Source organism: Stereum hirsutum (genome assembly GCF_000264905.1).
Source record: "Stereum hirsutum FP-91666 SS1 unplaced genomic scaffold STEHIscaffold_19, whole genome shotgun sequence".
NCBI lineage: Eukaryota > Fungi > Basidiomycota > Agaricomycetes > Russulales > Stereaceae > Stereum > Stereum hirsutum.
The window spans coordinates 823,221-837,596 of NW_006763149.1; the positions used below are offsets into that span (position 1 = coordinate 823,221).

General features: G+C 51.0%; 6 protein-coding genes across 6 annotated transcripts; 2 read left to right on the forward strand and 4 right to left on the reverse strand.

The window, feature by feature from the left end:
- The first annotated feature begins 464 nt into the window (after window positions 1-464).
- STEHIDRAFT_105174 (inositol-3-phosphate synthase) lies at window positions 465-3,087 on the forward strand. The gene is made up of 5 exons (XM_007310193.1): window positions 465-1,129; window positions 1,200-2,173; window positions 2,239-2,405; window positions 2,477-2,648; window positions 2,708-3,087. The coding sequence occupies exons 1-5, from the start codon at window positions 858-860 to the stop codon at window positions 2,821-2,823; spliced, it is 1,701 nt and encodes a 566-aa protein (XP_007310255.1). The 5' UTR covers window positions 465-857; the 3' UTR covers window positions 2,824-3,087.
- Window positions 3,088-3,236: 149 nt separating this feature from the next.
- On the reverse strand, window positions 3,237-6,035 carry STEHIDRAFT_142679 (cytochrome P450). Its single transcript, XM_007310194.1, has 10 exons — window positions 5,445-6,035; window positions 5,065-5,389; window positions 4,833-4,981; window positions 4,638-4,753; window positions 4,445-4,582; window positions 4,187-4,376; window positions 4,021-4,102; window positions 3,834-3,961; window positions 3,579-3,711; window positions 3,237-3,396 (listed from the first exon to the last, which is right to left on the reverse strand). Exons 1-10 carry the CDS (start codon window positions 5,665-5,667, stop codon window positions 3,309-3,311), a joined length of 1,572 nt encoding a protein of 523 aa, XP_007310256.1. The 5' UTR covers window positions 5,668-6,035; the 3' UTR covers window positions 3,237-3,308.
- Window positions 6,036-6,160: 125 nt separating this feature from the next.
- STEHIDRAFT_142680 (cytochrome P450) lies at window positions 6,161-8,192 on the reverse strand (the record flags this gene model as incomplete). The annotated part of the gene is made up of 9 exons (XM_007310195.1): window positions 6,161-6,236; window positions 6,306-6,438; window positions 6,506-6,642; window positions 6,694-6,775; window positions 6,838-7,027; window positions 7,099-7,230; window positions 7,289-7,553; window positions 7,611-7,935; window positions 8,000-8,192. 9 exons carry the CDS (start codon window positions 8,190-8,192, stop codon window positions 6,161-6,163), a joined length of 1,533 nt encoding a protein of 510 aa, XP_007310257.1.
- Window positions 8,193-8,612: 420 nt separating this feature from the next.
- On the reverse strand, window positions 8,613-9,243 carry STEHIDRAFT_67816 (uncharacterized protein; the record flags this gene model as incomplete). Its single annotated transcript, XM_007309949.1, has 5 exons — window positions 8,613-8,733; window positions 8,794-8,849; window positions 8,914-8,993; window positions 9,073-9,154; window positions 9,226-9,243. 5 exons carry the CDS (start codon window positions 9,241-9,243, stop codon window positions 8,613-8,615), a joined length of 357 nt encoding a protein of 118 aa, XP_007310011.1.
- Window positions 9,244-9,590: 347 nt separating this feature from the next.
- STEHIDRAFT_105185 (HAD-like protein) lies at window positions 9,591-11,766 on the reverse strand. The gene is made up of 7 exons (XM_007310196.1): window positions 11,234-11,766; window positions 11,111-11,176; window positions 10,939-11,055; window positions 10,773-10,877; window positions 10,445-10,712; window positions 10,176-10,372; window positions 9,591-10,101 (listed from the first exon to the last, which is right to left on the reverse strand). Exons 1-7 carry the CDS (start codon window positions 11,336-11,338, stop codon window positions 9,802-9,804), a joined length of 1,158 nt encoding a protein of 385 aa, XP_007310258.1. The 5' UTR covers window positions 11,339-11,766; the 3' UTR covers window positions 9,591-9,801.
- An 848-nt stretch (window positions 11,767-12,614) lies between these two features.
- STEHIDRAFT_162561 (uncharacterized protein) lies at window positions 12,615-14,086 on the forward strand (the record flags this gene model as incomplete). Its single annotated transcript, XM_007310197.1, has 8 exons — window positions 12,615-12,708; window positions 12,768-12,810; window positions 12,880-13,099; window positions 13,173-13,275; window positions 13,328-13,478; window positions 13,565-13,670; window positions 13,747-13,848; window positions 13,931-14,086. The coding sequence occupies 8 exons, from the start codon at window positions 12,615-12,617 to the stop codon at window positions 14,084-14,086; spliced, it is 975 nt and encodes a 324-aa protein (XP_007310259.1).
- Window positions 14,087-14,376: the final 290 nt, after the last annotated feature.

Below are 14,376 nucleotides of genomic sequence, written 5' to 3' on the forward strand. Positions count from 1 at the left end.
CAGGGGCGTTTACTTCCCGGAAGGTAGTCGGTCTGGCTTACGGCATTGACTTCCTTCCAATATTGAAATCGTAAGCATCCTACCAAGAGGAAGAGGGTCGTACGAGGTCGTACGATTTTCAATCGAGGGAATAGGCGTTTTGAGTCCATTCGAGGAACATATCTGTCTTCTTGAAGGCGCCACGCTGTACGCCGCTGAGAAAGTCTTGATGAGCAAAAAGCCTTGTGGATACCATGTCGGTACCAACGTATCTTTATGGAGTGTTGAAGAACAAACAGAGGCGCCGCAATACAGTCGAAAAAAGCGACGATAAGCCAAGGACTGCTAGCGTAGCGGCCAAGCCACAAAGGGAGGAGGCCGCCATGAACTTGGCCGAAAAGGAAATGGTGCGGCGCAAGCGGCGACCGAATGTGCGGAAGGCCGAGTACATAAACGCGTACGCGCCCGGTCGACCCTTCTTTTCCCCAACCCCAACAATCCCTGCACGCGTCCCCCACGCCCTCGCTAGCGATTCACCGTGTTCTCATCCCAGCTCTATATAAACCAGCACAAAAACCCTCGAAACCCTCAGTGCAAATCACCGTCGCGTCTTTTGCCCTCCTCCTTTTTTTTCCGAAAGGCTTCGTGGTCACCGAACCTTTTCTGATCTCTGTTGACACCCACCCTTTGCATGTACTCGAATCAGCTCGGGTCAACACATAATCCTCACCGCGGCTCCAAGCACACTGCAGCGAGCGCGCTAATATCCCATTAAATTTCTCCTTGCTCTGTCGTTCAACTTTTTTTACAATCAATTTCCACCCTATCCCCGCTCGCTCTTCCCGCTCCGCTCTTCAAACCCGCATACCAATCACACCATGGCTCCGAACACCTCCGGTGACGTCTCGCCTTCCAACTCGTCGATCATAGACGGCCCGCTCAACCTCCCGATCCATCCTACCGCCGCTCGGCGCCCCGCCGATCTCGTTACCGTCCAAGGTGCGAACACCGTCTACTCGGACGAGTTCATTACCTCCAAGTACGAGAACCGTGGCGCGGACGTCGTGGTCAAGGAGGAGGGCCGCTATGTCGTCAAACCTACCATCGACCCCTTCGAATTCAGGACCCAACGCAAGGTCCCGAAGACTGGGTACGTCCCTCATATTTGATCCATATCTGCGCGCGTTCTGACATGTTCTACTTGGATCTGTCTTTGTTAGGTTGATGATGGTCGGTATGGGAGGCAACAATGGCACGACCCTCGCCGCCACTATTCTCGCCAACCGCCACAACATCGTCTGGCACACCAAGTCCTCCGTCCAACAGCCCAACTACATCGGCTCCCTTCTCCGCGCCTCTACTATCCGCCTCGGTCTCGATGCCACCACCGGCAAAGACATTCACGCTCCTCTCTGCGAGCTTCTCCCCATGGTCCACCCCAACGACCTCGTCCTCGGTGGTTGGGATATCTCCGGTACGCCTATGCACAAGGCCATGGCCCGTGCCGCCGTCCTCGACTACGATCTTCAGCGTCAGGTCGCTCCCTACATGGAGGAGATGGGCTCTCCCCTTCCGTCGATCTACTACCCCGACTACATCGCGGCGAACCAGAAGGAGAGGGCGGATAACGTTCTCCCGGGCGAGAACAAAGCGGAGCACTTGGAGAAGGTCAGGAGCGATATCAGGCAGTTCAAGGAGAGGAACGGATTGGACCAGGTCATCGTGTTCTGGACGGCCAACACGGAGAGGTACAGCGACATCGTACCCGGCGTGAACGACTCCGCGGACGGGATACTTGCCGCGATCAAGTCTTCTCACGCTGAGGTCGCTCCGTCTACCGTCTTCGCCGTCGCTTCCATTCTCGAGGGCGCTCCTTTCATCAACGGCGCCCCGCAGAACACGTTCGTCCCCGGTGTGGTCAAGTTGGCGGAGAGGCACGGGTCGTTCATTGGTGGTGATGATTTGAAGAGCGGGCAGACGAAGTTGAAGAGCGTGCTTGCGGAGTTCTTGGTCAATGCGGGGATCAAGCCGTTGAGCATCGCGAGCTATAACCATCTCGGGAACAACGACGGGTGGAATTTGAGCTCCGAGAGGCAGTTCAAGTCTAAGGAGATTTCGAAGAGCAGTGTAGTGGATGATATGGTGGCGGCAAACTCGTTGCTGTACAAGACGAAGGAGCAGATGATCGCTGAAGGTACGTTTTTCTACCTTAGGTTTAGCTTTATTAGTCGCAAGTTCTTATATATTTTTGGTGCATAGGTGCTGTGGCTAAGGATGGCAAGGCGGTCAAGGGTGAACACCCTGATCACATCGTCGTCATCAAGTACGTTCCAGCCGTCGGCGACTCCAAGCGCGCCATCGACGAGTACTACTCCGAGATCATGGGCGGTGGTCGTTCCACCATCAGCATCTTCAACGAGTGCGAGGTACGTGACCCGTTCCGTCTTCCTTCCTCTCACCTCAAGTAAAACTGATCTGTTGTCGATTTCGTGTGTAGGACTCCCTCCTCGCCACCCCCTTGATCCTGGACTTGACCATCCTCGCCGAGCTCCTCACTCGTATCCAGTACCGTCCGGGCGGTGCTAACGCCGGCCAGAGCGACTTCAAGCCTCTTTACCCCGTGTTGAGCTTGCTCTCGTACATGCTCAAGGCCCCGCTCGTCAAGCCTGGTACGTCTCTAATCCACTTCCTTGACTTGCATGACTGATATATTGTCTTGTATCACTAGGCACGGACGTCGTCAACTCGCTCTCGAGGCAGAGGAACGCGCTCGAGACTTTCCTCAAGGCCTGCGTCGGCTTGGAGGGAAGCAGCGACTTGTTGCTCGAGACGAGGATCTGGTAATGATCTAAATTCGCCCTCTAACTTTCTTCTTGAACGAACGCGCAAAGACGCGAAATGTCTCTCACCTATCTTTTCCCCTCGTCTTCGTCCTACCAAACTGTGTTCGCCGTTACCCATCATACCCGCCCATTTCGAAGGTCTTCAACGCCCGGGCTGCTTAGATTCTTTCTTTCTCTGTGCCGTTTGCGTGTGTAGACAGTAGAGTTAGATTGGGTTCTCAACAACCTTGGGGTTCTGTGCAATGCATTTGTCGTATTCGTGATCGTGCTCTTCCTGCGTGTGCTCGATGTTCAGAGATCTCACAGGTTTTTCAATCTTGTGTGCGAGGTGAATGTACGCCACACAAATGTTCCCGTTTCTCGCCGAGGACCGGCACTCTGGCCTTGAGGTTGTCGGAGCGTTTCTTTGTGCTACTCTTTTGCAGGGGAAGTACGTTTAAATAGCTTGGGTTCTACCGTCCGACTGGGCTAGGAAGCTCTGACATCTCACACGGCGTTGCTCTCGCTCTCCAAGGCTCGTATTCCTGCGGACCCAGCGCGCGGTGTGATACGAATGTCGAAAGGCTTGAGGTGACTAGCATAGCCCATTATTGAATTTGTTAGTTCGTGGACACAGTGTGGTGTCGACCACCAGATGGGAACGACGAAAGAGATACGATGTCGAACGAGAAGGGAACAGTAAAAAAGGCGGGGTGGAAAAGGTTGGCATTACCGTGACGAGGAGGGATCAAAGGCTCAACGCAGACACAAACTTACCTGGTCACGCCGGTCGTATACTCCACCCGCGGCTCGATAACTCTTCCGTTCTCATCCACGCATTTGCGAATGTCGAATGTGGCGAGGATGCGGGATATGTTGTGAAGGATGGCTTGTTCTGCGAATTGGGCGCCTGTTCAGAGCCACCGGCCGAATGACGGGTAAGAATCAAGTTGGGGGGAGACAAGGGCAGGATATCAGCAGCGGGAAGTCGTGCCGAACGAGTGGAGAACGGAGAGGGTTTGAAACACCTACCGGGACAGACTCGTGCTCCAAAACCGAAGACGTATTTGCGAGGGTCTATTTGGGGATCTTTCCCGAGGAAGCGATCAGGATTAAAGGCGAAAGGGTCGGGATAGACGTCTGGATCATGCATGAGTGCCCTGTTAAGCATCAGCAGATATAAGCATCGTCGGATTTCAGAGGAAGATGGAAACCTGACCAGATGTTGGCGAAGACGGTCGATCCTTTGGATATATACATCTCTTTATAAATGTCGTCCTGCATAACGCGGTGAGATACGCCTGAGCAGGTGCGATGTCCAAGGTCAACTAATATTTCGATGGAAACAGGAGAGGCGGACTCGGGGGTAGAACGATGGCACGAACCGAGAGGAGCTACTGGGGACCATCTCAATGTTTCCTGCAGAACCGCATGAACGTACGGCAATTTTTCAAATTCATCAGCATCCGGTAACCTCTCATTTCCTGTGACTTGCAAGATTTCCACTCGGGCGCGTGTTTGAGTCGATGGGTTCATGGCCATACAGAGGAAGAAAGTGGTCATGGCTGATACCGTCTGTACTCGTGAGTTGTAAAGTACATTCAGTTTCGCAGTGGATATGTGAGAGGGAAGAAATATCTGACCGTATCTGCCCCACCAGTGTACAGAGCAGCGGAGCAAAGCTTGATGATGTCTTCTTGCTCTGCATTTGGAGGTGGCCCATTTCCGCCGTCGGGTAGCATCAGCTCGGAAGTGAACGATTCGATGTAGTTGCCTGATATCTACGTGAATGGTTTGCGTTACTCGATTCAATTCCCCGTGTTAAGGCAATCGTACTATCTGCTCTTTGGCCCATTCGTGTGGCACGACGTCCAGTTTACTGAACTTATCTCTGTAATTTGCGGCAAATCTCTTGAAATTTGCCCCAGGAAACCACGACGGAACGTAGCGCACTATGAATTGGAGTCGTGAGCTTTCACATTAGATCATATCGTTCTTCGTGATCGGAGCGGCGTGGTGAATTTTGCTCACGGAGAGGAAAGCTCTCGACAAGAAAACGGCCTGGTCTGGTAATCTCGGCAGACAATGCGAAGACTTCTTCCATTATGGATACGAAATAGTCATCGTTGGCGTTCACGGTCCATCCATAAGCAATCTGTAGGATCACCGCGCCCGCATTCCTGAATATATGGAGCCAGTTCAAGCAGAAGCACCGTTTAAACCATCATGGGTCTTGCCATCAAAGGGATAATATCAAACTGACCTCCTCGCATGACTCGCAAATTCCTCAGGCTTCTCCAATAGACCCCTCAAGAATACCATCGACTCACGCTCCATCAACGGCCTATACCCCTGAATCGCCCGTGGATTGAGCCCAGTCCGTAGCAGCTTGCGATATATCTTATGTCGGGGATTATCGAAGCTGATATTGAACACATTCCACTTGCGCCCAATGAGTTCACCGTACATTTGAGTACGGGGTCTGTCGCTGTATATGGAAGACCGAGCTTCCAGGAGGTCGTTGACGGCGGTGTGAGTATTGAGCATTATCATTCTGCGGCCGATGGCGCGGTATGTGAAGACAGGGCCTAATGATAGTTAGAGAATGGAGATGGTCACTATTAGCCAAGAAGAATATTTTACCGTATATCTTTGCCCATTCGGTGTAGGTCTTCCAAGGCTCAGTCCTAGGAATCTGGTGTACGTTCCCGGAGAAGAACTTCGTCGGAGGACCGGGTGGGAGAGGCCTTGATCCCGCACTACCAGTGGAATACAAGACAGTTAGCAATACTAATATTGGCGCAAGGAGCAACCAATAGCTCGGCCGGTCGAGAAGGGCAGCAAACACGTCGGACTCTGAAGACATCGAGATTGAGAGTGCAAACGAAGGCCAAAGAGAAGGGCGGGCAGTTCGAACAGCTGCCTTTACTTATGGTCACGACTCATCAATGAAACGTGGTTAGGTTAGTGCTGGGGGAAGAAGATTCCAAATGCGTAGAGAGATGAGCCCTCCAAGAAAGCGGATAAACTTTTCTGCAGTGTATAATAGGCTCCATCATTCTCCACGGGCAGCAGACCAACACAAGCGCTTTTGTGATGGAGGATCGGAACGAACGTCCTATCGTTGCCATACTCTGGGTTAGAACAGGGACGAAATGATGGGCGCCTGTAGAAGGCAGAAGGCATTGGCGGTGAGGTCTTCCTGAGGCTGGGCCACAAGACTACACCTCGAGTGTTGGACCGCACTAAGGTGCATTATGAATCGTACCCGGTTATCGACGCAATGTATTCTGAATCTCGTCCAACGCGAGACTCCCTGTATGACACACTTCAAGAGAACTGAGATGGTAGCTCTCATTTCAACCAGCCTCGACGAGACGAAGGCCCGCTGATCCCTTCCGCGGTGTGATGGTTATTTCAAAAGGTTTTATGTGCCTGTTGGCAAGAAAAAATGATGATAGTGAGACAGCAAGCTACTGGGAGACGAAGACTATCCAGCCTAACCTTGTCACGCCAGTTGTAAAATCAACTTCGGGCTCTATGGCGAAACCTGTCTCGCTGGTGCATTTTGCGACGTCGAATGTCGCCAGTACGCTCGAGATACTCAGAAATAGTGACTGTTCTGCAAATTGAGATCCTGTGAAAATCCGGGAAAGCGTTCAATATATCATCCTAATTTTACAAGTGAGAATAGCAGTGCGTACCCGGGCAGACACGAGCACCAAAGCCGAAGACATACTTCCGAGGATCAGGTTGAGGAGTGTTTGTTCTAGATTGGAGGTACCGCTCAGGCTCGAACGTGTCGGGGTCAGGATAAACGTCGGGGTCATGCATGAGAGCCCTTAAGAGGTTTATTAGCAAATGTCAGGCTTGCATGCAGAGGAAAGTGTACCATATGTTAGCTACGACGGTGGACCCTTTCGGGATGTGATATCCTTGATATACATCATCTCTGGTGACAGAGTGAGGAAGGCCTTGCACAAACATCACTTTAGAGAAAGGGATAATCAGAGATGTCGACACATAATCACGTTACCTAGTGGTGCAACTGAAGCCCAGCGGAGTGTTTCTTGGATTAGAGCACGAACGTAGGGAAGATTGTCCTGGTCGGTCCAGTTCGGCAGCCTTTCGTCTCCGACGACCTGGGATAGTTCTGCTTGAGCCTGTCGCTGGGAGGAAGGGAATTTGGCCATGAGCAGAAAGAACGCGGTCATGGCCGCGACAGTCTAAGGTTGAGCGGCGGGCGTCAGTGTGGACTTGCATGATAAAAGAAAAGCGTATCAGGACGAGTGCTCACAGTGTCCGCCCCGCCGGCATACAATGCCTCTGCGCAGAACTTGATGTTCTCTTCTTCCTCTGCACTTGGAGGAGCTTCTCCATCTGGAAGCAGCATCTTCGAAGTAAACGATTCTATGTAGTCCCCCGATTCCTGTCCGTACAGAGTACGCGTTAGTGTACCCACCACTGAGAAAAAGTTGTGGACAGACCATTTGCGATTTCACCCATTCATGTGGGACATCTCCAAGATCTGACATCGTCTTTCTCCACACCGCCGCCTGCTTACGGAATCTACCTCCGGGCATCCATGAAGGGATGAACCGCAGAAAAGGGAAATGTTCTGCGGGGAATGCGCCTGGGCGGGTGACCATCCCAGTAATCCTGAACCCTTCCTGTATAAGGGAGATAAAATAGTCATCGTCCTTTTTCACGGTCCAGCCATAGGCGACTTCCAATATGATACCACCGGCATTCCTTCAACGCTAATTTCAGTCAACTGTCTTGGTCCGAGTGATCCGAGTGGACGCTCACCGTCTGATGTGACGAATGAAGTCTTCGGGTTTCTCGTATAACGCTCGAAGCATGATCAAGTTCTCTCGCTCGAACAAGTGCTGGTAGGACCTGATTGATCGAAGGTCGAGACCCGTACGGAGAAGCTTGCGATACGTCTTGTGCAACGGGTTCTCGGACGAGATCTGGAAGACCGTCCTCTTACGACCGAGTAGTTCTCCGTACATCCACATAATAGGCCTCTCGCTGTAGATGGATGAACGTGATTCGAGAAGGTCGGTGACAGCCTTGGACGTATTCAATACGATGATATGGCGACTGAAGACGCGGACGTGAAAGATAGGGCCTGGACATGGAAACGCGAGTCATTTTACTAGTGCTTAATATAGAGGGGAGTGAAGAGTGCTGACCATACTCCTTTGCCCATTCTGCGTACTTCTTCCATGGTTCGGTCTTCGGAAGTTGATGAATGTTCCCAGACAGAAACTTCTGAGGTGGTCCAGGCGGAAGATGTCCCGAGTTTCGTTGCTTGTAGAGGTGGAACACAGAGACCCAGACAACACTGAGTGCAAGAATTATCAGAAGAAGAGGATCCAGTTCCATTGCAGGAGACGACGTGCCGGGCGTAACGACGACGTTCACGAGGAAGCTTTAAATGGGAAGAAGTGAAATATTGGAACACCGCGTTCGGTAACCCGATGTCCAAAAATATCAGGATGAGTGTGTAAGGCGTCTCAGATCTCACCATTCTTACGATTAGCGTCGGATATGCACAGAAGCCCAAGAATGATCAAATGTGAAACCGGAGTTCTCCGAATACGACACACTCTCTTCGTCAAAACAACAAGAAACGGTCCCATGGGGAACGTGATGCTCGAGTAAATCCACTGGAAGTGTGCACAGTGCGCGCATCTTCACGACGCGCAAAATTCTGCCGAGGTTTCGAAACTTCTTGGCATAATCTGCGACATAACGCTCGGCATCAAGGAAGGAAAGTCCCGAAAGGATTAGGCTGAAGTGTGCCTATATCGGCGGTTTCGTTAATCCTTTACTGAGCTTGTAGTATACAATGGACGAATCGTCCGCTAATATGGCGAGAAATATCTCCTCCGGATCGCCCAACTCGGCGTACGCAGATTTCAACCTGAGTCATCAACGTCAGAGTATGTTCCTCTTCGCTATGAGGTAGCTTGATGTTACATACCATGCGATGGACAAGCTTTCTGCGAGCGAACATGGGACTACACATGAAGGCTTTTCCTGCATTAAGCGGAGCAACATGTCAATAAGTCAGAGTGTCCTAGAGAGCGCTATGGCAGCATACGCTTTCTGGTCTGCGCCCCCGGAAACCGGCACGCTGACAGTGCGATAGTTCTACGATCTCAAGGTCCGCCCATTGCTGCGCTATCACAAAGTGTTGGTCAGACTGAAAGTGAAAGGCCACAAAGCCTTCAAGACAGTTGATGAATGTGGATAAACGCACTGTAAAGCAAGTCGTTATACGCCTGGTAGACGACTCCAGCGGCTCGGGGATATTTTGAGAGTATACCGGACACAGCTGCAAACTGGTTTTCAAACGCAAAGCAGGTTAGTTGTTTGCGGCTGCATCTGTCCTAGTCATGTATGAGACACCGACAGATGGATGGGTTTCCATTGCCATAACCGTGCACTTGTAGTGAGTGGCGGTGAGTGGCGAGGAGTCAATTGACTCGAATTATGGGTTGGGCTGACGTCGTTCTTAGCAAACTATCGCAGTGTGTATTTTTCTGCTCTAAAATTGCCAGCGGCGGAGTTTAAAACAGTAGATGCGGTCCTGCGGAAGAAGATTGGCGTCACACGGTGATGTTGGGGTACAGAAGAAAGAACGAAAAATCAGGAGGAAAAGGTCGTTCAAACTCCGCCCGTGCCACGTGCCTACACTGTACGCCACACTCGCACTCAATCCGAGAACAAACATTGCACTTCAGCGGTGGACGCTTTTTGGAACGAACACAGATCGTACGGTATTATACTTTCATTGGCCATCGCAGAACAGACAACTGCCACTAGCCTTATAACGCCCTCACAGCTCAACATGATCTAACCTCACACAGAAAGCAGGTGCTGAGAGGTGAGCGCATCGCCATGTCATTACTCCTACGTGCGTACGATAGACGTTCTCCTCCACGCCAAAACTCCGCCCATCCAACTTCGCCGTTCCATTGCCTAGGGTTTACTTCTGCGCCGGCGCCGCAGCGCCCGGAGCTGACCCTTGAGGAGCTGATCCGGGAGCACCAGGGGCAGCAGAAGCACCCTCCTGGCCTGGCAGTGGGGGAGCCGGCAAACCAGTCATCGATCCCAGCGCAGCGAACAGGTTCCCTGAAGCCTGTGCCGCCTGCTGCTGTCTATCCTGCTCCAACAACGCCTCGAACTCTTCTTTGTGTTCTTTGATGTATTGTTGTTCTTGGAGATAGAGCGCCTGGGCTTCGCGGCGTTTAGCTTCGAGGTAGGTTTCTGGCACGGCGGGTTGGGACTACAGGACGAACGTAGAAAACATTAAATCAGAGTTGAGAGAAGGAAAGCGGAAATACGAGGAATAGGACGTACGGAAGCAGAGCCGCCGAAGAGACTGCTGAGGGTGAATCCGCCAGATGAGAGACCTTTGTGGCCACCTTTGGCTTTCCAGTCCTCGATGAACTTAGCTTTAGCCTCAGCTTCCTTCTTGGCGTATTCGCGGGGAATATCCTTCCCTTGGTACGCCTGAAGGATAGGCCTCACGTCCTGCGGGTTATATATGCCGATTGCTACACAGAACAAGGTCAATTGTGAATCATCCGTCATTTGGGGGGAGTGCAGAGAATCGCGGGGATGCTCACACTCTAGGAATGGAATCATCTCGACCAAGCCTTTGGCCTCAGGTCCTTCGACCTCGCCCTTCCATGGGCTCATGACAATAGCGTTTTCAGGGTGCGTTCGAACATGATTGGCGTGTGTATCTAGAATGACGACTTTGGAAAGGTCACGGTTGAGGTATGACAGGTCTTTCACGGGTCCTTCGTCCGTCGCGCGGGTTGCATCACGGAAAAGGCGGTAAGTGATGAAGAAATTGTAAGGGTCGAGTTTCTCGAGGACGGGGAGGGCGGTCTAGTGGGGAGAAGGTAATTAACACATAGTTGATCGGAAGCAACATGAGGATGGACGCACGTAGTGATATTGAGTCGTGAAAATAACAACTTCGTAAAATTGCGATAAATAAGCCAGGAAATAGTCTACGCCTGGACGTTTTGCTGTTCGCCACCCGTGTGCTCGCTACACCAGAACCGACAGTCGTCAACGATGCTACGTGCAGAGAACATGTAGTCATACTCACGTCCCATGTACTTGTTACAAGTAAGTCGTCCATGGAGACGACAAGGGTGTAAGGTTTTTGATGCGGCGCAGGAAGGGGAGGGGGGAGAAGTTCGGGCCACGCAGGTTCAGAGAAATACTAGAAAAAGGTGAATCGGCGTTTCGTGGCCTCTGAAAGCGTAATCTTGACGTACATCGAACATCGACATGAACCGAGTTCTTGTACGTCCCCATCGTGTTGATGGTGCCGTTTCAGGAGTCTACATAAACCGTGCGTCAGCGCCACATCATGCCAAAAGAAATGTAGAAACACGTACCAACTTCAGCTCCTTCAACTCGTCCGCTTCCCACTCTCTCCCGAGGTAGAACCCACCCAGACCCAAACCCGCCACGAACAAGGCCATACTAATTCTCGCGATCATCCTCTTCCTCTCTTCAATCTGCGACAAACTTCCTTTCGATGAGCGCGCGCCTGTACGCTCTCCCTCTGTCACAGGAGCCTCTATCAGAGCCTCTGGTGGTGAGAAGTCCAACGATAATGTTTCAGGCAAGGGTGTAGGTGGTTTCTGTGAAGCATCCTGAGTAGCTGGGGGAATATCTGTTGTACTTTCGGGAGTAGGAGCAGCTGTGCCGGGAGTAGGTTTTGGAGCCTGAGAGTTGATCCCTGATGAGGAGCTCTCGTCTGCCTTTGGGGCTGCAGGTTCAGCAGGTGATTTGCCATTTTTTCCACTTTTTGATCGTTTTGAGGCAAAACTTCGGACAGCATAGGAGGATGAAGGATGTGAAACGGATTGTCGGAAGGAGGGGATGCTCGTGGGTGGATGAAGAGGCCTGGCGAGGAGAGCACGACGGGCGGCGCTGGAAAGGATGGGCTGCATGGTCTAGACAATGGAAAGCACGACGTCGAGCAAGTCTTCAAGACGGTGGTCGCTGTCGAGGACGACGATGACGTGCACAAGACGAGCAGAGAACTCGGAAAGTTTGAAACCTCGAGTGGCGGGCCGGGCCGACACGGTGTATTTTTTACATAGTACGTTCGCCACACTAGTCGCCACACGGCTTGCTTCTCTACCACCACCATCTCGCAGCGCTACAGCACGTCGAGCTCGGCTTCACCTTTCGCGCAGATGATCTATCACTAGGATTTCCTTATATCCAAGATATTTTATATGCTGTCGATGCTTGATCTAGGAGTATATTGGGAGTATCACAAAGTCCTCGTTGGAGGGGACATAGCTTACCTCAGGCTGCGCTCCCGCCCAAGCCATCGAGTCTCAACTGCCGTCTGGTCACCCTGTGTCATTGAATTCCTTATACAAAGCCAGCTCAACCAATTTGTGGTTGACCCAGAACTCATCATTGAACACATTGACAGAGTTGATCCTTCTGCACGGCCACGTAACTCGTCTCTGCATTCGGATGGTATCATCTCCTCAAACAAGGTTTCCAGCCAATGGTTACTTCTAGGCAACGTCACGCAGATGCTACCTGAGCTCGATGGTGGCACATTGACATGTCTTCTCCTTGCTACCCGCCACACAACCCGCTGTCTAAGTGGCCGTAATAGGATTTCTGTCCGGTCCTCGTCATGCGATGTTCATCTGGCTTGAGATATAAGGACATACTGAGTATGGCTGTTTAACTTCATATCGAAGGACTGTGAGTTAAGCTCTCGCACAGTAATCGCCTAAACCGTCTATGTCGACAAGTCAAGAGGTAGCTTCCCTTGTTGGAGCAGGGCAGGAGATTGCAAGTGCTGTCTCGACCATGGTACCCGAGAGCGTTCTCTACGGTATGCGACCCTTCTGTCTGTTAGGTGCTTACATGGAATGATCTGACGGATATTTTCAGGAGCGTATCTCATATTCATGATATTCGCGGCTATAATATTACAGTATGTCTTTCGTTCATCTTAAACTCTCCGTTTAACTCACGGTATCAACTATATTTAATTGGCCGGCAGCGCGAAGCGGGAGCGTACAAAGGCCCATATAATTATGTTCTCCGTTTCAACTATCATGTTTGCCATGTCCACGACTCTCTGGACGTTCGACATCATCAATATCGTTCTGCCTCTCCATCAGATGTTTTCTTACACCGACACACAAGCTGCTGTCGCGAAGAACTTCTCAAACATCAATGAGACGAAGTACTTTCTTGGGTCTATTATCTTCACTCTGGAGGTCAGGATTTCACCATCTGACTACGCTACAAGTTAGATTTCCACCGAGGTTGACGTGGATCCAATATGTATAGTTCATAATGGGCGACGCGGTCATTGCCTGGCGTGCGTGTGCGATATGGAACATGAACAAGCGTATCATACTGTTCTTCGGAACAATGTTATCATTGTCTCTCAGTGAGCCTCCCATCTTCACACCAAGCAGATTGTATCCTGACTCATTTTACAGCACTGACGTGTGTTTACGTTGGTTGTGTCGGAGTCAATGATTGGGATTTCCTTGATAGGCCTGCCTCATGCCAGGATATGGTAACGGCAGCATTCTTCGTGTCCGTTGCGAGTAATCTCGCTTCGACATGCATGATTGGACTAAAAGCATGGTCAGTTCCTTTACTTACTTTGAGACCATGGCCATTTCATTCCACCTTTTTTGTTCTGATACTAAGTATTTTTCCTTTTTCTGCAGGCACCTGCGTAAAGATATGCGCGCCAGTAACAAGGACGGATGGTCGTCTGCTGGGAAAGTAGTACTTCTACTCGTCGAATCGGGCTTTATATGGCTAGTTATCTGGGTGCGTCAAAATTTCTAGCCTCGCTTTTGATTGTACTCAGAAGTGCTTTGATGTATATAACTGTCATGATTCATAGCTCTCCCAATGCTTCACCTACCTCCCCGTTTTCACGCCTTCTAGTGGGACCGCTGCATGGATTGCAAATAACGTCCTCAATTCCGTTGGTAACCAGATCGTTGTACGTCCTCTTCGCCATCTACGTATAAGACTGCGAGGAATCGAAGATGCAGATTTCCATCCCACCTTCCATCACTCTCAAGGGCCTCTACCCAGCGATCGTCATCGTCCTGGTACACCACCAATACACCATCTGGGACACCTCGAACATCTCCCTCAATGGGGACGTCTCTCCCAACGTGGACAACAGTCTTGGAGATATGCAATTTATGCCCCAACATACTTCTATGGAGCCATAAATGTATTTCTTGTCCGAATAATTTAATGGCATGCCAGGGGGGACCAAAGCCGAAAGCGAGCAGCTTCAGAAATTGTTCAAAGATGGAATGCGTTTGTGTAGACAATTACGCGGCACATTTCTGTCTACATAAATGATATAAATTATAACAACAATTTACTACTTGTTACCGAACCTCACGATTGACCGCATTCAGGTGGCCCGTGGGTAGTAAAGCCCTCAGCTTGGGCCACACCATGACGACATTCTCAGCGCCACACCGGGCCACGCCTTCCGTTGGTCGTGCAATTG